At 41.8% G+C, this 26,653-nt stretch overlaps 2 protein-coding genes across 2 annotated transcripts; both read left to right on the plus strand.

Annotated features, from left to right (window-relative positions):
* Nucleotides 1-10,439: 10,439 nt before the first annotated feature.
* dmrt3a (doublesex and mab-3 related transcription factor 3a) lies at nucleotides 10,440-13,365 on the plus strand (the record flags this gene model as incomplete). The annotated part of the gene is made up of 2 exons (XM_079222548.1): nucleotides 10,440-10,827; nucleotides 12,350-13,365. The coding sequence occupies 2 exons, from the start codon at nucleotides 10,440-10,442 to the stop codon at nucleotides 13,363-13,365; spliced, it is 1,404 nt and encodes a 467-aa protein (XP_079078674.1).
* A 7,560-nt stretch (nucleotides 13,366-20,925) lies between these two features.
* dmrt2a (doublesex and mab-3 related transcription factor 2a) lies at nucleotides 20,926-25,699 on the plus strand. Its single transcript, XM_079222667.1, has 4 exons — nucleotides 20,926-20,980; nucleotides 21,675-22,047; nucleotides 23,953-24,055; nucleotides 24,424-25,699. Exons 2-4 carry the CDS (start codon nucleotides 21,697-21,699, stop codon nucleotides 25,524-25,526), a joined length of 1,557 nt encoding a protein of 518 aa, XP_079078793.1. The 5' UTR covers nucleotides 20,926-20,980; nucleotides 21,675-21,696; the 3' UTR covers nucleotides 25,527-25,699.
* The last annotated feature ends 954 nt before the right edge of the window (nucleotides 25,700-26,653 follow it).

A 26,653-nucleotide genomic window follows, 5' to 3' on the forward strand; every position in this document is an offset into this window, starting at 1 on the left:
TTTACAGAAGATTGAGTTTTATTGCCCCGTGCTTTACGAGTTTAGTTAAGGAAAGGCCATTTTATCACGGTTGTCAGGGCCGGCCGGCCGGCTGCCGCTCGCCTCGTCCTTCTGTAGCTGCTGCCGGCGCCGCGGTGCACGGCCCAGGAGGGGAAAGTGTCACAGGATTGGTTTTCCTTGAGCTGCCTCCGCCTCCATGAATCATGCCCTCCCCTTAATAGATAAAATCTGCTGGGATCCCACAGTGTCACCTCCGGGTGGAGTGATGGCCGCTCGATACAGACAGGAAATGCTGGGAGGAGGACGCAGTGAGCTCAGAGGTGGAAGCTTAAGACCGCTTAGATAATATTTATTTTTTAATTTTATATTTATAGCTGAGGAATATCTGGAGAGTCAAGTATGTTTGCTTGCTCAGATTTTGAGTTTTCAGCTCACCTCTGCATGTGCGAAAGATAATCTGTAGCCAGCTAGCGCTCATGCTAGCACTCCTCTAGCTCCCGCTAGTTCCCCGACAACCACCGAGGGTAGCGGGACCAGCTCCGGCTCGACACCCGACTCGGGCACGAGCAGCCGCAGCGGGGCGCGAGCCGCAGCAGCGGGGCGCTAGCAGCAGCAGCGGGGTGCTAGCAGCAGCAGCGGGGCGCTAGCAGCAGCAGCGGGGCGCTAGCAGCAGCGCTAGCTTGCTACAGCGGGGACACCCACCGAACGTAGAAGCGGATTGTAACCGATTTTTACGGTAGTCAGATTATATCTGTTTCTGTGTATAATCTAGTTGAGTTACGGGTCAAGCCAAAATATCACAGGGTCTTTCTCCCAAGCTGTTGCTTCAGCACAGGAAACTGAGAAAAAAAAGTATTTGATATTTTGTCTCCTCTTTTTTGTAAAGAAGAATACAGAGACGTTTTGGTGAAGATACATCCGAGTCTCGTCTTTTTCTGTCAGCAATACTGAATGTTGATGTGGTCACAGTTTGACTGGGTTGCACCAACAAGGTGATTAGTTCTAATCAGAGTTTAGCAAAACTAGGTTTGAACACATCCACATGCACACATCCACATGCACACATCCATATCCACATGCACACATCCACATGCACACATTCACATGCACACATCCATATCCACATGCACACATCCACGTGCACATATCCACATGCACACATCCACACATGCACACATCCACATGCACACATCCAAACAAGCAAGCATGCCGGGCCAGTAGGTGGCGATAGAGTTAACGACATGTCAAAGATTATAAGCCTGCGTGGTGAGCTTATTTTCTTTTGGCAGTTATAGTAACTTAAAAACAGACACATGTAGCTAATTATTCAGTTATTTATAGTTATTTAACACCTATTTCTTCTAGTTTACCACTTTGTGCGAACCAAATGTAAACAAACGGTTATCAGCCAATACAGTTGTTGGTTCAGGCGTATGTTTATTACTCAAAATGATCTGTATACATGTGGAAAGACCTAAGATTAAAGAGTAAATGCGGAACAAAAAAAGGGAGCAACTTCTTTTTACATTAATGCACATATTTTAGCATATTAAGCTAACCTGCACCTGTAGGAGGGGCTACATATTAACAAGGGAACAATTGGTGTCAAACTTGTTTTATGAAATAACACTTTACAGTAGCCGTGTTTCCATTCATGTATTATTATGCACATTTTGCGTAATCGCAACAGTGGCATGGAAAAGGCAAAGTCTTTATAAATTCTGGTTTGAGGTGTTTTTTGCTTCTGTCGATGCCAAAGAGTTGATGCTCTCGTCTTCGTCTCCGGACCGGATGAAACGTGACCAAACCTCACTGACATGAAAGAACAATTAAAACTTGAAACAGATTCCTGAAGACCGTTTTCCATGTGTCTCTTGGAGATGGTTGATGCCCCCGACACAATGTAATTAAGTCGATTTTTGGGAAAAACAATCACGCATTTGGGAACATTTATGTCCACATAAGGCTTATTACAAGCAAAAGGCTCCGCAACTAAAAGTGTAAGTCAACATTTATTTTCCTTTTTTCTGCGTAATCATCATGAAATCAATAGCAGATTTCCCCTCCTACTGAAAAACGACCGTGAGGATGTACTAATGGGCCATTTACATTTTCTCTACAGACAAAAAGTCAACGTAAAATGTGAAACCGTAATCAATAAGTTTAATTTATAAATAGCACCTTTCAAACTAATGCAATTCTAAGTTCTCCCGAAGGTTTCTTCCCTTTTTTCCCTGTGAAAGTTTTTTTTCTATTTTTTTCCTGATCCGATGTGAGGTCCCGGGACAGGGATGTCGTATGTGTACAGATGTACAAGCTGAGGCAAATTTGTATTTATGATTTTTGGCTATACAAAATAGACTGAATTGAATTAAATTGAATTGAAGAGGAAACCCCCAATCAAACAGAATGTTAAATAAAAAGAACTAAAATAAAACAACTCTGAATAAATTGATTATGGTAAAACAGTTCAACGTTAATAAAGTAAAATTCAAGTGAAATAAAATAATTAATAGAATATTTATGAAAACTTTAACCACATCCAAAAACTAAATAATCCGATTTGATAAGCAATAATGATAATAATATTTTTTAAATGATGAATCACAACATAAAAGTATCACTGAATACATTTGATCATACTGTAGCAGCAAATATAAACTAATTTAAATAACGATGAAAGCTAATGAAGCAGATATATTAAACACTTCAGGGCTCAACAATAAGGAGCTCTTTGTTGTTAATAAATAAAATATTTGTACAGGGGCAGGTAAAAATGTACATTTTGCAAGTAGATTTTTGAGCCACAAACAAAAACAGCAGTTAACTGAACCAAATCACAAAAAGAAACATCTTTTCCACCTTGAGATGCTGATTTTTATTTCCAAAATGTCAGTTTTCTCATTTAAACCCTGTCATTTATTTTCTGTTTAAAAAAAGAAACATCTTAGACCCCCTGTATGGATAAATATATGTCTCATGTGACAGGATTTACATGCTTCTACTAAATAACAGCGTGTGATTTACATATTTTACTCGTGCCGCTGTATCATTTCTAACATTTCTATCCATTGAGCATTTTTCAAAGCTCTCCTAGCGAACCTCTCTGCATATACTACCAGGCAGTCTGTCCTGTTTTCTGACCAAACAGTGGAAGGATTGCAGGACTGTTTGAAGGACAGGCAGCGCTTCGGTCATAAACGTCCAAGCACCAATAAACAGGCTGAACTAGACGGACTAAACCAACTTAACAGGCCGTTGTGACGCTGTGCATCCACAACCCGTCTGAGGACGTTACCCATCATTTGACTTTACGCCTGATCTGAGAACAGCACAGCGGCCTTTTGGAGGATCGCACTTCACTTTGACTTTTAAATTCCTCTTTATTATCCATTGTGACCCCTCTAGAAGTTATATTCATGAATAAATAAATGACCAACTATACAAATAAATGTAATTATCAGCTGTGTGTTGACAACTCTTTTTTCCCCCAATGAAAGCAGCAGGGTTCTGAAAATAGAAGCTAATGCGGAAGGTTCTTAAACTTGCATTCTCTGGACTGACCAGCAGGGGGCGACTCCTCTGGCTGCAAAAGAAAAGAAGTCTGATGGTATATAGAAGTCTATGAGAAACTACTTCTCACTTGATTCATTACCTCATGAACATCCTCCGCAGTTCAAATACGAGCGCTTCTGTTCCCTGGTTGCAAAAAACAAGATGCCGACGGCTAAAATCCAAGATGGCGACGGCCAAATGAAATGATTACGTGGGGCTATTATAGTCCTGAGACAGTTCTTCTTATTACTCATCGAAAAGAGAATTTCGACATATATAAATGTTTTTGAAGAACATAACCAATCGCTTTAATAATTACTTTGCCAAAAGGGAATACATTTTATTTTATTTTTCAACCTATTCTCACTCCCAACTTACAGGCAGAAGAACCGGCACATGAAGAGCGAGATGGGGACAAACTAACCCTAACTAAGTGGTTTCCTGTGGAGAAGGAAGTTTATTCTGAATGGACGAAATGAAGAGTAACTTTTTGTAAGATATCACACCAACCGTTTTATGAGGATATGTCGAACAGAGGACTTTAACCCAGGACACCGCTGTTCGTGTCCTGTGCAAAACTCTGAATTTTGAACCTGGCTTGATCCAATTTCTTTTCTGAAAATGTTTGCAAATTGGTACACAAGAGAATCCCTCATTTACATCGTTTAACATAACATTTTAGAAAACTGTCTTTATGTAAGTAATCAACTGGGGAAGTTTCATGGTGACATCTATCAGTTAAAATGATTACCCTGTTCACTTTGGGGGCCTCCAAATGTCAAAGGTTGCAAAGAAATTGAAGAACTGCCTGTGTATAATTTGTCAAAATCCAAAATGTAGTAAAATCTTCATATAGTTCTCAAATGGTTCCTTCAACTTATTTTGTAGGAGCTTAAAAACAACCCAGACTTTTCCCTTTTCCCCGGAGACGGACGGTCGATGACTGATGTTCTCACTAATTCAGACGTCCGGCTAATTCCTCTGTAGGAGCTCAGTGTCCCGCCTCCCCGGGGAGACTTAAATCAGCGTTTCTGTGACAGGACTTCTGAGTGGCGGCGACGCCCCCAATCAGCGCCTATAATAATGAACCCCACTCAGCCGAGGTCAGCTCCTCCTCCTCCTCCTGAAGAGAGGCCCTCCCGGAGGAGTTTCCTCCGCTAATATAAACATGAGATGTTGAGCGAGCGAATTGAAAAGTCTGATTCCTTGACTTTAGAAATCCTTAAAGTGAAATGCTAACATGCTGAAGTTTAGCTTGTGTTTCACCATCCTCCTTTAGCGTCTCAACATGCTAAAAGTACCGGTGAAGCGGATGGGAAAGTCATGAGTTTGCAGGTACAAACTTCCAGCAAATTCATTAAATAGCTGTTGAGATTTGGGACGATATAGGAATTTAATCACGAATCAGGACAACAAAAACTCTCCATTATTGTGAACATCCTCATGAGTGACTTGAAAAAGCAAAACGCATGGTGCAAATACGTCTTCTGAATACACTGGGAGAACTTATTGCCACCGTTAGCGACCAAGCTAACCGTAAGCTAATGCGCTACATGACCGTTAGCCAGATGTTGGCTCAGAGATATTATATTCGGTCTCTTTTTTTTACTGAACTAAATAGAGTACCATGGTGAACAAAAAGTAACGGGAAAGTAAACAGAACCTTAAGAGAAAATACAGAGAGGCTCCAGGAGCCAATTGTGACTGAGCTAATAGTTAGCTAGAAGGCTAATTATACATTTTATAATGTATAAGGGTTTATAAATGTTCATTCTTGGGAGTGAAATTCAAATCTCATAGTTTCTATTATTATTTTCGTGACTTTTGTTATTATTAATATTACCATTTTCTATTATTATATTTAATTTAAATGTATAGTCCGTGAAATGTATAGTCCGTGAAGTAATTATTATTTAATGTATTATTGTTTTATCTTTTTCCCACGCTTTAACTTAATTCAGGTGTCATGTTTCTCTTCTGTTTTTTTAAATAGAAACCCCTCTATTACAGTCATGTGTTAATCACGTCTTCTAACATCACTACATCTAATAAACAACATGCATTTCTCTTCAATTCACATCTATTTTGTGATTTATATTAAATGCACATTCAGCGGAAGATATTTAAAATACTTTTTCTGCATCTTGAACTTCCATAAAAAAAAAAAATCCAGGCTTATGCCTTATTACAAAGCATCCTGCAGTATAAACTTTTATTCCGGTTTGTGTTTTAATCCTTTTTTAAAATTTTTATCAACGACCAACATGAATAAATTGATTGCGCGTCGTGGGGAAGGCGTTCACGCGCCGCCTCCCACTCCCCACAAATCTACTCGGCCGGCACAAACTGCAAAGCCACTCTAGTCACCTTGAAATTCCCTCTGCTATTTTCCAATTAAAAGCTTAATAGCCGTGGAGACGGGCTTCATGTGGGGAAGTTTACCACGCTCTTATTCTCTGTAAGCCGCGCGGGGCTCGGATCCCATTATTTGCTTGAATAAACCTTTTTTTACGGTTAGAAACGGGCCCCGGCTTTGTCCGGTGTTATGTTTCAATGCCCTCTATTAGTCCAGCAGAAGGGGCATATCAGCTCCCAGAGGGCTTTTATACGCGCAGAGGCCTAATCATCTAAGTTATGTACACGATTGTATAAAAGGTGCGAGAAGCTGCGAGCACTTTGTCCAAATGAAGTCGAGTAGCCTGCGGGCCTGCAGGCAACAGGAAGGGAGAAAACGCACACCTGTGTCCTGAGTTTTAACATCGGAATTAATTTATGGATATCTTTGACTGCGTCATGCTGATGTCGATCCTACAAATTAACATGTTTTGGGGGATGTTTATCTGAAGAGAGTTGAGTTTTCTGACTTAGTTTGAAGGTTTACACGTCGTTTTTTTAAGTTCAGGATTCTGTTTTCAGTTTAAATGTCATGTTGAATTAAAAAAACAATACCATTTTTAGTCAATAGAAAAGGAACTGACTCTTTTAAAGTCCTATAAGTGTTTAAGTGGTTGTTTGATTTGTGACCTCATTGTGACCTCATTGACAGCTGTGATTACAAATGTGATATTCAGTGTTATGACTTAAACATGTCTTTTACAGGTGATTTTAAAGGTTTACCTGTCAGACTAATTAAATATGGGGACAGTTTTGGACTGCTCGTCCAAATGAGTGAAGTTTAGGCGACAGTTGAGTTGGGAATTACATATCTTCATGACATTTATAAAGCTTTTTTCAGTTTTGATTTTCTTTTCTCTTCCATAGATGATCTGTTACGTAATAAAGTCATTGGACTTTTTGACATTTCCTGCATACAATCTATACATTGTTTAATTCCAGATCCCTTATATGGACTTAAACTATCTTTTTATAACACTATAAACACTATATTTCTGAGTAAACTCCATATTAAGTTTAATATTGAATCAATAAAGCTGATCTTTTGACTTGATTCCCCCTTGTCTTTCTCGCAGTCTTTTTTTTGGAACCACTTCTGAAGATGTTGCATTTCCTCGTTAATAAAGCTGTAATGTGTCTTAACCTTTCATCTCAGCTGCAGGACCAACTCTCTAACTCTCTAAATGCAGAGAATCTGTTTCCACTCTTGAATCTTTTCAGAAAGTGATCGTCTAGGAGTTTCTATTGGTGGGTTTGACTGGGCTCTTCACGCTTCACGAACAGAAGGTTACGTGAGGAGGACATGGAGGTAAGTTGACATTATATTGCTCTGTTTTGTCAACATTATTTTAAATGTAGCAGCACTTCACTTTGTTTTCATGTTGGTAGTGTCGTGGAGTTTCTTTCTTTAAAGAACAACTTGGAGGGCAACTTCTGCCTGCATGTAACGTTAGACCACAGTGAGCTAACGTTACATGCACCTGACGCGCGACTATGTTAGCTCAGGTTAGCTACGCATGTATGACACAATTTAAAATAAACCCTATGAGTTTGGTTTTCTCCTACATCTGATAAGGTTACAACCATGCTACTATTGTATTAAACTGGATGAAGATAAGCTGAAGTTGAATGAGCCATTACATCCTTAAAACTTGCTTAAGACAGCAGCAGCATTTAACAATCACCAAACCCCCAAGTGTCAAAACAATTTCAAGTAACTACATAGACAACGTATGTTAGCTTAGTTAGTGACATCATGAAGTGAAGGTGAGGCACAAGTTATTCATGATTGGCTTGGTGTTTTTGATGAAATAATTACACTCACACATTACATTGATACTGTCAGACTGGGAACCAACACCTCAGGTAATTGCTTAATTTGTTTTGATACAGCCTGTGTGAAATGAATGATTACACTGTATTGTCCTTTTACCGTGTTCATACATCTAAAAGCCCTTTCCAGTATGATGCACATGAAGCCATGGAGGCTGCACGACAACTCCTGTCCCTGATTTCAAAGGCCTTACCTGAAGAACCCCAGGGACAGAGTCAGGTTATGGAGAGTTCCTCAGTGCAAGTATAGACAGGCATGCACTGTCAATGAGCCAAATGTGTCATTACCATGATGGCAGCAGTACAATTACGCAACTTTCATATAACATTAATTATGCCTTTATTTAAGCTTTTTAGAACGTTATCTGGTTAAGGTCGATTGTAATCTAATTGTCTACGAAAAGCCAACTTTCCAAAGATGCCGCATCTCGAGGACAGATGGCTACTTTACAAAGCAGCAGGTTCATAATTACTGTACTTAAATTGAAATGTATTTTATGTTGATTGTACCTGCTAAAACAACCAAAAGAGGAGGAATACATCATGATTTGGGGTCATCCCCAAAATCAGTCGTTTTAATTTGTTTGTGTTTTCACAGGTGGAAGTGGAAGGAGAAAACTCTCTGCTGTTCCTCTGGAGGCTGAGGGCTACACTGGGTCCATACTGAGAGGTTCCTCAAGTGCAGGAAAAACCACGCTCTGTATTGTTCCTCTCCAAGATGAACTAGAGCCAACACCTCTAGAGTACCAGAGTTTGCACTGATGCCGAAAGCCAGCTGCAAAACAGAGATGCCTCTGCAAATGACTGTCTTCACTCACGCCCTGAAACAGGTGAATTACTTTACAGTTTGGGGTTAAGGATGATCAAAATGGGGTTTACTGCAGCCAGACCTTCAGCTGACGAGGGGCGTGACCCCGTGACCCCGTGACCCCATGCTCTGGATGTTGCAGATTTTTTTTTGACGGGGAATGAAGACGTACCCCACACAGAAGAGGTGAACCGCATTTGAAAGGTCAATGAAGCATCTTCCCCTAACATAGTCGTGCATCAGGTGCATGTAACGTTAGCTCGCTGTGGGCTAACTTTACATGCAGGCAGAACGTGGCCCTCCATGTCGTTCTTTAAAGAAAGAGACTCCACGGCACTAACAACATGAAAACAAAGTGCTGCTACATGTAAAACCTTCTGAACCCCAGAGTGCCCCAAAATGGGGGCTCAGGCCTTCGTCGAGCTCTTCGTCGATCTCCAAACCCAACCAGTCCAAATAGGGCCTCTGGTGTACAGCAAAAGAAACGGCACATCCTGGCCTTACAAGTCAATATAAGTCCATGTTTATGACACTATTCCACAATTGAGTTTTGAAAATATGCCATTTCATATTGATAGCATGAAGCTACACATGGTTACCATACCGTTTTGGAATCCTTAGAGCATACTGAATCCACCAATAACGGCAAATCCGCTGAGAAAGATACGCACAACATTGTCTTTTATGTCCTGCAAAAAAAACATGTTGGGACTTACTTACGGCTGAAATAAGATGTATCAGGCCTTGTTTAGACTCTTCTTGCTCTGAGTCTGCTGCATAAGGCCAGAGTGAAGCGAAGACCGTTCAGGGACCAGGCAGGGAGTTGGAACTTTCAGAGTTGGCCGATTTAGACATGATCGCTGTCTAAATTGGCCAATCAGTACATGCTTTTATATATCTATATAAAATAAACTGAATTGAATTGAATCACTCGAAAATCCTGAACTAAAATAATTATTAATTACTTCACTCAATCAAACCCAACCTTCGCACATATACTCCTAACATATAGAGCTATATTATATATTAATATAGTTACGATATAAATAAACAACACGTTTTTTACTTTTTTTTCTTTTCTGTGTACTATCATAGACTAATATACCACCACTAACACACAATGTGAATATATTATCTATGTTCACAAAGGTTTTTCTGTATATTATAGCTTTTTAAATGATTCAAATAGACCTTGATCTTGAGGAGATAATCAGTGTTTAGTTGAATGCAAACCATTCGTAATTTTCGTCATTAAATTGGCTGGGGCTAACATAATGTTGACAAAACAGAACAATATAATGTCAACTTACCTCCATGTCCTTCTCACGTCACCTCCTGGTAGTGTAGCGTGCCAAGAGCAAGTCAAACCCACCAATAGAAACATAGAAACTCCTTGCTCATGTTTTTTTTTTTTAGAGCAAAAGTTTTTTCTTTGAGAGCAAAGATTTTTGATTTGAAAGCAAAGATTTTTGAATTGTAGCCAGAACCTCTAGTTTCATAAGCAAAACTAACAAATAATTTACTTACAAATGAGAAATTTGCTCTCAAAACATGTTTTTTTTTTTTTTTTTGGGGGGGGGGGGGGGGATACTCCACAACAAGCCCACACCTCTTCTCCTCGTGCACACCTCCTCTCCTCGTGCACACCTCCTCTCCTCGTGCACACCTCTTCTCCTCGTGCACACCTCCTCTCCTCGTGCACACCTCCTCTCCTCGTGCACACCTCTTCTCCTCGCGCGGTCATGCGTGAGGCTGAGCGGCTCCACCCGGCCCCGCTGCTCACCGCCACACTCCCGCCGCGCCTCCCTCCCTCCGCAGACGCAGCAGCGCGTCCCGGGGAGCCGACAGGATGAACGGCTACGGGTCCCCGTACCTGTACATGGGGGCTCCGGTGTCCCAGCCCCGCGCCCCGCTGCAGAGGACCCCCAAGTGCGCGCGGTGCCGCAACCACGGCGTGCTGTCGTGGCTCAAAGGGCACAAGCGCTACTGCCGCTTCAAGGACTGCACGTGCGAGAAGTGCATCCTCATCATCGAGCGGCAGCGCGTCATGGCGGCGCAGGTGGCGCTGCGCCGGCAGCAGGCCAACGAGAGTCTGGAGAGCCTCATCCCGGAGGCGCTCAGGGTGCTGCCCGGCATCGGCATGGCCGGAGCCGGCGAAGGGAACCCGGCCAGGACGGAGGAGCTGGAGCTGAGGTGGAGCAGCACGGAGCCGCTGCGGGCCGGAAGGGCACGCGCAGGTGGGAGGAGAGAGTTCCGCTGAGGACGAGGGGTTTCTGTTTGATGGAATGAAAGAAAGATAAGCAAACAGTTAGCTGGAAAAACTAACAAATAAGTACATAAATGATTTAAACTGCTACTATGTCAAGGATAATAATAATAATCAAGAAATAACGAAGAACAACGTTATCGGGGCTACTTTACCAAATTGTTTAAAAATATATATATTGAGACATATTTGGCGTCTTTCAATGTACATGTGTGAGAATTCAGATGACATATACAGTGTTCATTCAATCCGGCAGGAATAGGATGTAATTCATATTTAAATTGATAAAAATTGCAGGGCTTATGCATTCCTAAATTAGTGCAAAAAAGGGACAGGACAACTGTTATTGATATTTTTATTGTGTGAATATCTTGTGAATGTTCTTTACCATCTAAAAAGGGTCATTCGTGTTGATATAAATGGTATTTCAGTGACACAAAAGTCACTCAACATGTTGCTTTGTGTGGGAATGGGATGCTACAGTTTTTAAAGAAGAAGATGAAACCATATTCTCTTTGAGATAAATTAATAGCAGCACAAAAGACATAAAATATATACTGTTGTCGATCTCAGGACAAAAGAGTTTGTAAGGTTTTGTGACATTTAAAACACATTGAGTTATTAATAGTGATGATAATTCCGTTTTTATTTATTTTCACGAATTCTGTTTTCTATTGTTATTATTGTTGTTATTATTATTATTATGTGTGCTCGATGGAATATCAATCAAAGTGGGTTTGGTTTATTCATTTCCAAAAACTCGTTCTTGCAAGTATTGTGTATTTTCGTTGCATTTGTTTATTTATTGAAAATTGCAAGCCTTTATTTAATCATCTTTTACAATGAAATATTATTTATATAGGTTTACAAAAATATCAAATATTCTGTCAGAAAATGGTTTTCTTCTATTATTTGTATTTGTTTCTATTTATTTGTTTGTTGTAAAACTAAAAAATACTTAGATTTATCTCTTCTCATTTAAATATTTCGAAAGCTGTCAAATTTGGTCGTTGACCAAATCATTATGTATTTAAGGTTTTTATGAAAAAGGTAATATGCCCTGGCATGTAATTACTGTAATATGTCGCAGTGCAGAGTGTGTGTTGCCTTTGACTCTGGTTGTTGTTTCCTGGCACTAAAACATTTGGACACAAGCCGATCAGCTGACTCCAGATCAGCTCCATCTCTCTGACAGACGGAGCTGATGGGTTTAAAAAAAGAGCACAGTGACCAAATGTAATCGCCATTATCTCTTCTTGCAGGAGGTCAACTCCACATGAAATGCTACAAACAAACAAACAAAGCGAAATGTTTGCAAAAGTCAGCACTTTATGGACAGTATTTACAAGAGGATTATCAAGTTGACAAGAGATTGAGTGGAGTTTGCATTTAAAAAATACATGTTTCTGAAGTCACAGTAGTGTCTTTAATTTATTTGAATGTCCTTCTTTGGAAGATGCATTTATTTATGTTGTGTTCCTCTTGTGCTGCAGAACCGACAGATGACGGTCCCGACGAGGGGTCCGGGGCTGAGAACGGAGGGAGCTCCAGTGAGAAGGACCAGGACCCGCTCAGCTCGCCCGAGGGCTCCAAGCACAACTCCTGCTACACGCCGGAGCCGCCGGAGGCCCCCAGCCAGCCGGAGGAGGCCCGCTACGACCTCCAGAAAGCCGGCAGCGCGGAGAAGGAAGCCAAAGCCGAGAGCCCGCAGAAGTACCCCGCCGGCCCCGCGGACCAAGGCGTGCTGATCGAAGGCCTCGCGGGCTCCATCAACCTGCCCTTCAGCCTGCGGGCCAACCGGCCGCCGCTGGAGGTCCTCAAGAAGATCTTCCCCGCGCACAAGCCCCCGGTCCTGGAGCTCATCCTGCGGGGCTGCGGGGGGGATCTGGTGGGGGCCATCGAGGTGCTGCTGTCCAGCCGGGGTCACGACGGGAGCGCGCACCCGTCGCACGCCGACCCGCACCCGGACGCCCTGCTGTTGCCCACAAACGGACACCTGTTCGAGCACACGCTGGGCTCCTACCACCCGGTGTCCACCTCCGCCAAGTGGTCGGTGGGCTCCGCCTTCCGGGTCCCGGAGTCCCTCCGGTTCGCGTCCGACGCCGCCTCGGGCGCGGTGTCCGGCGGCCCGCTGGCTGTCCCTCTGCAGCACCCGTCCTTCCCGCAGCCCACGCGCTACCCGCTCATGCTGCGCAACTCCCTGACGCGCAGCCAGGGCAGCCCCTTCGTGCACGGCGACGTGACTCTGTGGAATACCATGGCGCTGCAGCAGCAGTACCAGCTGCGCTCGGCGGCCCAGTACGTGTCGCCGTTCTCCCCCGCGGGCCCCGCCGGGTCCGTGTTCCGCGGCTCCCCGGTCCTCCCCTCCAGAGCCTCCGAGGAGCCGCGCGTCAGCGTGCAGGAGGAGAGCGGCCCTCTGGGGCCCAAGCCGGGCCGCTACTCCCCCGAGGAGGAGTACGAGGAGCGCTCCGACTCCGCGGACTCCCGGACCCTGAACTCATCCACCTGAAGAAGCTGCTGACGGACTTTAAACAGCAGCGGACACCAAATATGTATTATTGTGAACGGACTTCCGGGTTTGTGTGTGCGCGCGTGTGTGCGTGTAAAGGGGTCTTTTTCCGTCTTGTTTGAATTGAACTGTGTCAAGCAATCGCCCTTTGATAAGGTGACGTCAGCCGCTCGCGCTCCCAACACGTCACGTGGACAGGTAACCAAAAACGGATGAATGTAAACGAGACCGGAAGTCTTTCTTTCCCGCCAGCATGTTTAGTACTGTGAACACTTTCGATGTTTAAGGATCAGCAATGCATGTGAAGAGTATATGCCAAATAAATCTGAGTTTCCAAATGGATCAGATGGTCGTCTCTTAGTGTCCCTGACTTCTTTTATTAGCAAGATTTATGTCCACATGTTGGCTGAATTTATATTAACAAAGGTTATTAATATGTTATAGGTTATGCTTAAATACAGCAGATTTCTAATGGTTGTCTTTATTGACATTAATTCACGTCACACAGAGAACAGGGGTGGAAAGTAACTGAGTACATTTACTCAAGCGCTGCACTTAAGTACAGATTTAAAGTACTTGTACTTAAGTATTTTCTGCTACTTTATACTTCATCACAGAGGGAAACATTGTACAAATATAATCAACGTAATATGATGTATTATTATTATTATTATAGGTGTAAGTATTTCAAATAAACCCAGTTTTGTGAAGAAACACATTCATATTTATCATGCAGTAAAGTAATATTTATGATTTTGAAGTACTTTTACTTTTGGCCCTTTACGTTAATGCTGATACTTTTGTTCTTTTAAGTCAAGTTTGTAATGCTTTTACTCAGCTGCAACATAGTATTTCTACACTGGTAGTACTTTTACATATAGGTGGGGGACAGCATATAAATAATCAGTGTGTGTGTGTGTGTGTGTGTGTATATATATATATATATATATATATATATATATATATATATATATATATATATATATATATATATATATAGTGAGCGGTTTACAGCGTTTCACATGATGGTTTTATGAGGTCCAGTGTATAAAACTGCTGCTCTGATAAACAGATCTGAGCATGCAGCATTTATTAGAGCTCCAAATATTACAACACAAATAATTAGAAAGTCACAGATCAATGCGTGTGTGTGTGTGTGTGTGTGTGTGTGTGTGTGTGTGTGTGTGTGTGTGTGTGTGTGTGTGTGTGTGTGTGTGAGAACCAGCTTTGGGACAATGTTTCTTTCTTGCAGCTGAAGAGGCTTTTTTTAAAGAGTTTATTTCGCTGAAGAAGTCCAGGAAGAGTTTTCTCAACAAAAAGGAAACACTTCGTCCTTCATCCGTCACAAACATTCAGCATCAACACATCTGGAGGCACGAGGCGGGGAGGAAGACTGTCATCTGAAAAGTAACTCACTCAGACAATATTGTTCTCCCTAAAAAATAATAATCAGTTGGAATAGTTTTGATGCTATAAAATCATAATAATAATATATTCTACATGTAAATCAGCAGCAGGGGACGACTTTTATGTTTAATACCAATATTGCTTTTAAACACAATATTTCTACTTCATGTGCTCACAGGCTGAATAAAGCATCTTTTATTTAACATCTTCAATTAATAGTCAATAAGCATCTCTTTTATGTATTTCGACTTTTTCAATAGTCAGCAGTGGTGGAAGGTAACTAAGTACATTTACTCATGTACTGTACTTCAGTACAATTTTAAGGAATTTTGTACTTTACTTCAGTATTTCCTTTTTCTTTATTCTTCTACTCCACCACTTCTGAGAGGGACATATTGCGCTAAATTAAATTGTTTTGATGACTTGCCTTGTTGATTTAAATTAATATAATTATATATTATTATTATTATTATTATTATTATATAATAAGTATAATCCAAACATTTCTAATGATGTAATATAGATTGAGATACAACTTTATTTGTCCCCAGCAGGAAATGCGCAAGCTGTGTGAGTGAGACAATTTGTGGATTGTCAAACCACAAACCCATCTCTTATAACTTAAGAACAATCGTCTTAGACCTGCAGCACCAAATAACAGCTGCAGAAACGGATCTGTCCTCTGGTCAAAACCTTACCAATGCTGCCATCTGGTGGTGAAACCCATCAACATCACGTTTACCTCAAAGGCCAAATCTCAGAACTGAACATAAAAACAGGAGATTTGGATGTGTTTATATACAAATATGTTAGAAGTAAAATGTATCCTCAGTAGTGAAGTATATATATCTCATACCAAATAAATAAAGCAGTGAAAAAAGAAACCCTGAAAAATCCCCATAAAAATATTTTAGGACTAATGTTTGTATGACTGAGGAAGGGAGAGGTTTATCAATCTTATTTTTCTCAACGTCTCCATGTTTTTTTTAATTTTAAATAAAGGTGGGGAGATTATTTATATTACAATAAACAGTTTTTCCAGAAGAAAACACACTGTTTCTTCACTTTCTAAATACAATCTCTAATCTTTCTTCTTTATGAGACTGTTTTCATCACTAAAAACGTCTCTAGTCTGCCACCCAGTGGCCCACATGTGTATTTATACTTCACCATCTTGGGGCTACAGAATACAAAACCATTATTTTATTACAAAATGTATGCAGCAGCAGCTGGAGACGCTTCTTTAAATGAAGCAGGGACTTCATGCAGGAAAGATTGTTCATTTCAATGATTCCATTATATACATGCATTATTCACATAAAACGTAGGTTTATAAACATAAAACGTGTCTAAACTGAGTTTATTAATTCCCTTTTATAAGAAGGCAAAAGGTGCTTTGAAATTATGTAAATGAAATGAGAGTATTAAAGACTTTGGGACGAAGACCAAAGTAATGTGGAAGAGTATTTAATGTTGCCCTTTATTCTGCCCTTAAAATAACAATAAGTGCGTATGTACATATTTGAGTTTTACTTTACTTGAATATTTCCTTTGTATGTGGCTTTCTAGTTCTACTCCACAACAACTGATAATTAAGATTATTGCACACAAAACAATTGATAAAATTAGATGTTACAAAACAATATACTAAATCTAACAACACATGCAATTAGAGCTGATGTGATTCATTGATTGATGGAAAATTAATTTGCAAATACTTGTATAAATGTCATTTTTCATTCAAAAAAATGTCATGGTACCAGTTTAACAAATGTGAATATATGCTGCTTTTTTTCAAATATTTTAGAGGTTCAGACTCTTGGTTTGAACAAAACAATAATTATTAAAACATAATTTATAAAAAAATATAATTTTTAAACTATTTTTACAAACCAAACATACATGAGTTGCAGTCTGATCAAAAGTTGCATGCGTAATAATAATAATTTAATAATATATGTTATGTATGATAATATAATGTGTTATAGTACAACAGTCAGGAGACATTTATCTCCATTGAGTACTTTCACTTTTAAGAATTTTAAATACATTTTCCTGATTAAACTTGCATACTTGTACATGACTTACTTTTGCATATTTGTGTGTACATTGTGGTATTAGTACTTCTAAGTGGATCGGAATACTTCCTCTGCCTCAGGACCCGTCCTCCTGTTTGAGAGGTCGAGGTGTCAGACAGAGACAAATGTCGTCCCGCCTGGTTTTGTATTCAGCTGCATGTGTTGTCGGTCCATCAGAGGCTAATTAACATAACAGGACCCCCACTCCCAGAGCTCCCAGAGCTCCCAGTGCTCCCACTCTGCTCTTCTGTCTATACCCAGCTCCTGTTACACTTTTACGGCCGGCACAGTGGGACGCTTCCAACAAGATGCTGTTGTTTCAATCAACCCCCCGAGAGGGACCTGGACAGCGTGTGAGAAAGTGTCATTGTGCGTCTGAGAGTCATTAAAGAGGATCGACGTGAGCGGAGGAGGCTTCAACCGACCGGCCTTTAAGAAGTATTAATGGAGCTGGAGGCCCCAATAATGACCTGGTCAAGTTTATTTAAAAAGTCACACCCAGAATAGGGGAGATCAAAAAACTCTTTACATTTATTAAATACTGAATATAGATTTTAAAGACCAACATTATTTTGTGTAAAGGGAAATTTAAATTGTATTCAATATGTTTGCGTCATGAAGTCTTGGGTCTGTGAAACTCCAACAAGAAGCCTTGGAACTCCTCCAATAAGGCCTGGAGCCCCTTGAGGGATCTCTGGAAAATGACATTAATGATTCTTTAAAACTGGTCCAACATCCACTCAAGGATTATTGGAGTATCATGGTGAGATCCATTGGCTTCCGTGGATCTCACCATGATACTCCAATAATGCCTGGGATCCATTCAAGGGTTCCTGGACCCCCTCACAGGCCCTTGAAACTCCTGTTAAGTTCCATTGAACCCCTGAAAACTTGCAAAACTTCCCCTACAAAAACCAGCAAAACTCCTTCAATCACACCTGGAACCTCTTCAAGGATTCCTACTTCTCAAGGACCAACAGACCTTTTCATAGACGGCCCAAAGTCGCTCTCCAGATCCCCAAAAAAGACCCTGAAAGTCATCTAGTAACACCTGGAATACATTTTAGGGTCAACGGGAACTCCGTTGAAAGTCAAAATCCTCTCGGATTTCCAGAATTCTTGGGAGGGCCTTCAAGGAGAACTTAGGATTTTCAGAGCTTGTTGCAGGGGCCGTGTGGCCTTTTAGAAGTGTCCAGGGTCCTTGAAGAGGTTTCAGTCTCCAAGGACCTTTTTGAAGAGGTCCAGGAGCCCTTAACGGTTTTCCAGGCCACCCAATGTGGGTTTAAGCCCTTTTACATGGGCCACATCTAGGGGATCTCAAAGGGTTTGCAGGGAGTTTTTGAGGGGTCTTTGAAACACACACACAGACACACAAGGAGCTTCCTTGAAAGGATCCCAGGCGGTGTTGAATACCCTTAAAACCACCTTAAATACTCATTGAGAGTCCTGGAAACCCTTTTCAAGGACTTGACCCCCCCCCCCCTTTCCCGCGGACACAGACAACACGTTTCACCTGGAGGGCCCTGCCGCTCCGTGCGGATCCTCCGGTCCAGCCCGTCCCCCCCTCGGCTTCAAACGCATTCCGGGGTGGCCGCTCGTGACCTCCGCAGTAAATTAAGACGAAGTGGCGAATAAAGCCGCACCTGCAGGCTGACGTCTTCACCTCCAACACATGGGGGAGCCGTTAGGAGGCCGGTCCTCATCTGGAGGAGGAATCACCCCGAGACCGGGGCCAGAACACACACGGGCTCCTCTGGAGTCTGAACACGAGGTTAATAATCAGAATTATACATTATAATATCGCAATAATGTGTCGTTCGTTTTTATAGGTGAGGGCAACACAAGTTTATGCTACAATAAAAAAAACACAATTTGTCATAACACATAATGTCATTAATAGGGTTCATATAGGACTGTTGGAAGTTCTACAAAATACATATTACGTATGAGATCTGAAGTTAAGAACATCTAAAGTTCGACATTGTGTGACATTTTAAAATGTCACACAATGTCGAACAATAAACAGTTCTGATGTGTGACATTTTAAAATGTCACATCAGAACAAATGCGCCACACACACGAGGAACCTGCCGGTGGGGGAAAGTGTATAACAATAAAACAAAACAAAACGCACGGTGCAGTAACACAATAACACAAGACTTAGAAAAATATTCAAATTTACAATACAGACATGGTGAACAAATGAATAAATAACAGTATAACAAGTGTATATTATCAGAGGGCCAAGTGTATTTTAATAGAAAAGAAAGAGAAATATCGACCTGCCTGCATATTTAAACATAATTATTTTAAAGCTTGCACATTCCTTTGGAGCCAAGCAGGACCAACAGGTCTCCCTGACTTTGAACGGAATAACACATCCTCCTCCTCCTCCTCCTCCTCCTCCTCCTCCTCTTAACGTCGCTTTCACATCACAAGAAGCTGCAGACAAAAGGCTTAAAGTCAACATTATTTGCAGCTCTGTGTGTCTCTATTGTCTCGGCGTCAGTCCCCATGGAAGTCAGTTACCTGAGTAAATGCTGCTTGTGTCTGTTTTCAAGCTTTCAGAGGTCATCGCTCACACGGCGAGGAAACGACGTCACACATATGAGCTACTTCCACCAAATCGAATTTAATTAGGCTTTCTTTTGAGTTGATATTTTTTATTTTGATAAAGAGGACATTACACATTGAATCAATTCGACGAGAGAGAAGAAATAATCCCGCGCATGTGCATGCGTCATAGCAAAAGTTTAAAAAAACAACCGTTTTCTTGTGGTTTTATTATTATTATTATTAGATTTATGTGGGTAAAAAAATAAAAAATAGGCCTATGATTTTGTGAGTTTAGGGTCTGAAATAAGAGTTAAAGTGACGGGTTTGCCTTGTTGTGTGTCTGCATGCTGACGTGTTTTTTTTTTCTTTGTCAGGTGTGATTGTTGTGAAAACATTGTTATCATCTGCAGGAGGACGCACTGTAACAACCTGCAGTACACATTCATCACCTCTCACCTTCATCACCTGTCTCACCTTCAGCACCTGTCTCACCTTCAGCACCTGTCTCACCTTCAGCACCTGTCTCACCTTCAGCACCTGTATCACGTTCATCACCTGTCTCACCTTCAGCACCTGTATCACGTTCATCACCTGTCTCACCTTCATCACCTGTCTCACCTTCATCACCTCTCACCTGTCTCACCTTCATCACCTGTCTCACCTTCAGCACCTGTATCACGTTCATCACCTGTCTCACCTTCATCACCTCTCACCTTCATCACCTCTCACCTGTCTCACCTTCATCACCTGTCTCACCTTCAGCACCTGTCTATTTGCTCTGGCAGCTCGCTTTAATCTGTGATCAGTAAACACTCAACCCCTTTATACACAATGTGCACCACTGGGATATTATTTTATCCACACAGCCTTGCTATTTTTTATTTACTTTATTTCATTTTATAACACATTTTGTTGTTATATTATTAATCTGGATATAGGCTATATGGAAAACTGCTATTTTAGTGGTGGCCTAATTTAGCCCACATGCCAATGTGATTATGTCTTTAGCCTACAATATAAATCTATAAGGTATTTATATACCTTATAGATTTATATTGTAGGCCTTTTATTGGCTACGGGTGAAATTATTTTGAGTATTGTGTGTCTCTGCTACTCATCATTGTTGATCAATCATGTTATAGTCTGTTTTTTCTTTGACAAATGCTTACGCTAATTAAACACAAATAATAAAGTAGAAAAACTCCTCATTCATAATAATAAAAAAACGTCATCAGATTCATCCATAAAAAGACCGTCAATGGTATTGAGCATGCGCAGTCACCTCCCAGTGCTAGAATAACTGCCTCGCCATCCCATTGGTCGGCGCGCGCGTGTCGCCAGCAGCCAATCGGAGGCCAGGACGCGCGCACCGACGCGGCTCTTAGGAGCGCCGCTCGGAGTTTCTTCCTCAGAGGAAAACTTGGATCTGTTCGGAGAGCGGCGCTCGCTCACCCGCTCAATTAGCAGTTCATTACCGCGCTGCTCTGGGGTCTGTTTGACTGTGTGTGACTCACCACAGCTGTAAGATATAACCCCAAACAACCTGGACAGGACCGCTGGATTCACCTCTGGAGGTAAACTCAACTCCTTTCCTCGTGTTTTTAATGTTGATTTACAGAGTGTATTAGACCAGAAGCCATAAAGTTATAAAGCCAATTAAATGCAAGACAAGCCGACTAAGGCCACGGCCGAAGTCACGTGACGAATCATAATAATGATCTCTGGATGTGTTGATCATTTTAAGCTTCCAATAATAGATTTTCAGAAACTATAATTGTTTAAGTTAACTCCTTTTTGTTCGTGACATTTGGGGTCTAGAAAATGACATAACAGTTAAAAGCAATCATGTTGATATGTGTCCCTTTGATCGTATTAATATGAGGGGATATTTCTGCTGTGCACTTTCGAGACTTTAAAGAATATATATTTTTCTTTCTATTTTTAATTTAGACCATGTTTTTGCAGATTAATAAATGCAAACTATAGGCCACTATCTTTTGTCTTCTTCTTCATTAGCCTTGTGCATGGATCTTAAGTTTAGATAAATGAGCTCAGAGGTAAACAAAAAAAGAAGCTGAGAAGTCAATTTAAACCATGATTAGAAAAAAAAAAAGGTTATTGACACTTTATGGCAGATTATATTTAATATCATAGGCTATTATAGACTAAACATTGTATTTTCCCCAGGGGGTTGTGTTAAGCTATTATGCTATTTTATTAAGCCTCTATTAACTCCTAATAATAACGTAATAACACGCGTTCCTTCAGCCGGAGGAGGACTCGCACAGACATGTCAGTAAGCGCCGGGTGCGAGTTTGAGATCGACGTGGAGAGCCTGGAGGCGGAGAGCGACGACCAGGCCGCCGCCGCCGGCCGCGCCGCCGCCTCCGAGGACGACGGAGACGGCGTCAAGGCCGACGGTCGCCCGGCCCCCGGCGGCGCGGGCCCGGGCGACCAGAGGAAGCTGAGCCGGACGCCGAAGTGCGCGCGCTGCCGGAACCACGGCGTGGTGTCCTGCCTGAAGGGCCACAAGCGCTTCTGCCGCTGGAGGGACTGCCAGTGCGCCAACTGCCTGCTGGTGGTGGAGCGGCAGCGCGTGATGGCGGCGCAGGTGGCCCTGAGGAGGCAGCAGGCCACGGAGGTAAAGGCCCGGAGTGTGTGCGCGCGTGCGTGTGCGGGTGAATGTAGCTCAGTGCTTAGCAAACTTAGCATGTCCGTCTTTCAACCAGAGGATGCGTCCTTCAGCGAGACACTTCACCCGTGGCTGTGTCTTCGGTGTAGACAACAAAACACGTGTCAGCTAAATGTAATGTAATGTCGTGTGTGTGTGTGTGTGTGTGTGTGTGTGTGTGTGTGTGTGTGTGTGTGTAGGAATGATGCATTCAAGTGTTTTTATTCAGCAACAGCCAGTGAGCAAATTAAGACCCCATTAATATGTATTTGTCTTTATTTCTGGAGCCGACTAGTTATTCTGGATATTAACAATAAAACCAACATCACATCCGGGGACTCAGATTTGAGTTTGCATCTTTAGATTCCTTCAGATTTCTCTGGCTGTGCAGGCTTTTTTTAATGTAGGGATTTCCAGAACATGTTGATTTTGCTTCTCATAAGCCAGGAGCTTTTTTTTTCACCACTGCTTTATTTACTTTTTAAATCCAATGGCTCAGTCAGTGGCTACAGGGGAACAACCACATTAAACATGCAACACTATGTGTTTTAAAACTAGTAAATCAGTTAGATGTCAAACACACATCATCCTCAAATAGCATGATTTAAATGATATGTATTTATAGCATTAGTTGTGGATTATAGTCTCTTATATTATTTATGTTTTTAATTATGGAATTTCCAACAGCAGTGTTGCTCTGATTATTACAATGACTGTTGTGACAAAGTGACTAAATGTAAGTTGAATGCGCTTGGCTTCATAATTAACCCGTTAGTCTTCATATTCCAGTGAAACTGCTCTTTAATTGCTCTTTTTTATTTATTTGCGCGGCAGTGAAACACCATAACAGGCCCGGAGAGGCCACATGTTTTTCTGACTTATCGGCAGAAACATAATTCTGGTTCCTTAAACCGGTCTGTTCAGGAAAACAAGCCAGCCTTCATGTGTCCTAAAATAACACAACTATTTTTCAAAGTCAAGTTTGAGCCACTTTTGTTTTTCCACCCAAAGCATGTAGGGTTAGTGAAGTCTGGGTGTGTGCTGGCTCAGACAAAAGGATTTAAAGGTTATTTTTTGGGTGCTACGATATCTCTTTGTTTGACTGACTGAGCATGAATGGAAATCGGTGGCGTCCATGAAGAGTTTTTAATGTTTTCCCCAACAAACAATCACCATTTCATAAAAAGTGAAAGCTTTATTTACACGGCTCAATTAGTAGAATGTCTCACTCTTCCTCCAACAATTATAAAATTCTATAATTACTTGTAAACAAACACAAGTCGTCCTCTTTCATCTCCTCCTATATATTTCCTATGAACTTAATGTGTGTGTGTGTGTGTGTGTGTGTGTGTGTGTGTGTGTGTGTGTGTGTGTGTGTGTGTGTGTGTGTTTGTGCTGTGTGAGTGTTTTGACTGTGGTGACATTCAAATATTTGAGAATGTCTGAGGTCAAAATAATGAACCATGTCAGCTGGTATTTTAAAGATGATACCATATGGACGTTTTTTTCTTCTGTTTGAGTACGTGTGTGTGTGTGTGTGTGTGTGTGTGAGAAAACTTAATGTGTAACTTTTATTACACAGACTTGTGAACATATTGCAGTTTAGTGATACAACCAGACTTAGTTGTAAAACCTTTTTATTTTTTATTTCTTTATTATTTATCTTTTGAAATGCCCCAAAATCAGTGTATTAAACTTTTAATCTGGTGTTCAATAGATCCTGCTTCAACCTATTTAAAGACAGATTCTACTTTTAAAGATTATTATTAGAAGCTGGACTTGAGCTGTGCCAAATGGAGGAAATCTTTAAAAGGATCAAGAAAAACATCCCGGCAACAGTTTTTAAAGCCTTTCTTTTATTTCTCCGTTCATCAGGATAAGAAAGGAATATCCGGGAAAACAATCGCGGCGGAGAGGAGGACGATCTATCAGCGGCACATCCGACCGTCCACCATGCTCGCCAAAAGCATCCTGGAAGGTAACGAGGCCGCAGATCTGACAAATAGAAACATGTTTTATTTCTTTCTGATCTTTTTTTTTTCACGTTCCTCTTGGCTCCGTTCCTCCTATAGCTCCTCTCGTTCCCACTAACAACCAAAACATCGTAAACATCTGCGAGCAGCGACGTGATAAACGCAGTTGGCACACATAAGTTCACTGATAATCGTCTCCAGCATAGTCACAGCATACGAATAGGATTCCATCATTGAGCATGATTTATATTTCCCTGAAACCACAGTGAACATTCTTCTTTATCGCTGTTTTGCACGTTACAGCGTGAACGCTTCTGCTTGACATCTTGTCGTAGACCTCGAAATTAAAACGGGGGCTTCTTTTGGGCGACAGGGTACCGTCCGGTGCAGACCGACCCGTTCCTGGCGGCCAACGCGTCCCTCCCGCCGCCGCTGAGCGACCGCATGAGGAAGAGGAGGGCCTTTGCCGACAAGGAGCTGGAAAGCATCATGCTGGAGCGGGAGTACAAGGAACGAGAGCTGCTGGAGAACAGCCAGACGGCGTCGCTCATCTTCCCCAACGGCATGGCTCACCACGCCGCCGCCGCCGAGTACAACTACAAGACGTCCTACTCGCCGGCGGCTCCGGCCGAGCCGCAGCACAAAGAGCTGTGCGGCTTCCTCGGCCCCAACTGCCTGGATCTGTCCATGCAGTACCCGAACGGCTCGGCCAACGTGGAGCTCATCTCCTCCAACGTCAGCGTGGCCACCACCTACCGCCACTACCCGCTGCAGCCGTCACGTGGCGGCGGCGGAGGTGGAGGAGGCGGCGGCGGCGGCGGGTTTGTGATGTGGCCCCGCGGTGCCGCCAACCTGGGCGACGCCCTGCTCTACCAGCAGTGCCTGTTCAACGCCACGGCGGTGCAGAACATGAAGCAGGGTGCGTCGTGGGAGCACAAGGCGGCGTCCGCCGAAAGCCAGGAGCAGGAGGCCGCAGCCCGGCTGGGAGGGTCCCGAGCGGCCGCGCCGCCGGACTCGTCGGACCCCAAACCCCCCGGCGTCGCCCAGGCGGGGCAGCGAGAGCGCTCGGCCTTCTCTCCTCCCAAGAGGAGCTTTGGACAATCCTTCCCCGGCAACTCTCATTCCCAAAACTCCAGCCAGGTCCTGAACAAGCTGAGCAAGGACAGCGCGAAGCTGTCCATGAAACTCAACTCCTTTCACTCCCTCATCCAGCACTCGCTGGGCGAGAAAAGCGGCGGCGGGGCCGGGCTGGAGCTCCGGGCGCCGTACTGCAAGGAGCTCCTGGAGGAGGCCGCCCGGAAGTTCAGGGAGGGCTCCGTCAAGGACATGCATGCCGTGAAAATCACAGACAGGTACGCCAAAGACTTTCTGTCCAAGCCGGTCGGGACCAAGATGGCGTCCAGCGAGTCCTTGTCCTTCTCGGTGGAGGCAATACTGAAGAGGCCCGCGCCCGCCATGAGCCGAGCATTCCATTGATATCCATTCAGTGTCTTTTCTTGCACTATAAACGTCGGGTTGTCTCAGTAAGGGGGCGTCCACAAGTCGTGGTTTTTGGGGTCAAACTTAAACACACAGGCACTGCATTAGAAGCTAGACCAGCTCGGAACAATTTGTTTTCCCCGTGTAATATTTATGTACAGTATATTATATTTTTCCATGTGCATGTTTTTAATAACTTTATTGTGTAGAGTATTTAAACATTATCCCAATGTTTTCCTCATGTCAATAAACTTTAAAAAACTGAACTCTTTTCCATAAAAAGTCTTGTATTTCATTTTATGCTGGAGTTATGACATGTTTAACTGTGAACAGGTTTTTGTTTAGGTCAGAAGTTAGTCTGCACCCACTAATAAATAACTGCAGGTTTTTACATTAATAACAGTTCACATCCAACAGGAGATATAAGACAAATAAAAAACACCTGATTTAACTTACACATACAAATACCAACAGAGAGAAAAATGTTTATTACATTTTTTTTATTTTACATTTATCATTTAAATGTATTTTTTTGGAAATCTTTAAATTGAATTTTGACACATTTTGTAAATAGTAAGATTTTCAAAATAAGGGCCAAATATTCCGTTTACATTTATGTGTTACATTACATTTTAGTAATTGTAGTGTTGATAAAAAAAAAGATGATAAATCCAACAACAACTCCTATAACTAGAAATAAAATCAAATACAGTATGGCATACTTGGAAAAAAGTACATTTAGATATAAATATATATTATATATATATATAAATATAGATCAAATGTTGGTTGTTGACTTTTACATTTTTTAAGTCCTCCATAAATAAGTGCCTCGTCTTTTTATTTTCTATCTTCTCATTTAAATGCATATGTTTTGATAATATAATAATATTAAAAAAATATATATAAAAAAAAGAGCAGCAGAGAAACAACCTGTACGGACTTGGATTGTATTTCAGATAATTTACAAATTTAATTCAAAATATCTTGATAATAATTTTACAAAGCCTGAAGGTGTTTTACATAAATAAATAAAAAAGAACACAAAGCTGTGAATTCAGACTCACTCAGCATAATTGAAGGATTACTCCCGGAATGTTTAACACATTTATTTTTGATGATAT

This window comes from Taurulus bubalis, assembly GCF_910589615.1.
Source record: "Taurulus bubalis genome assembly, chromosome: 8".
Lineage (NCBI taxonomy): Eukaryota > Metazoa > Chordata > Actinopteri > Perciformes > Cottidae > Taurulus > Taurulus bubalis.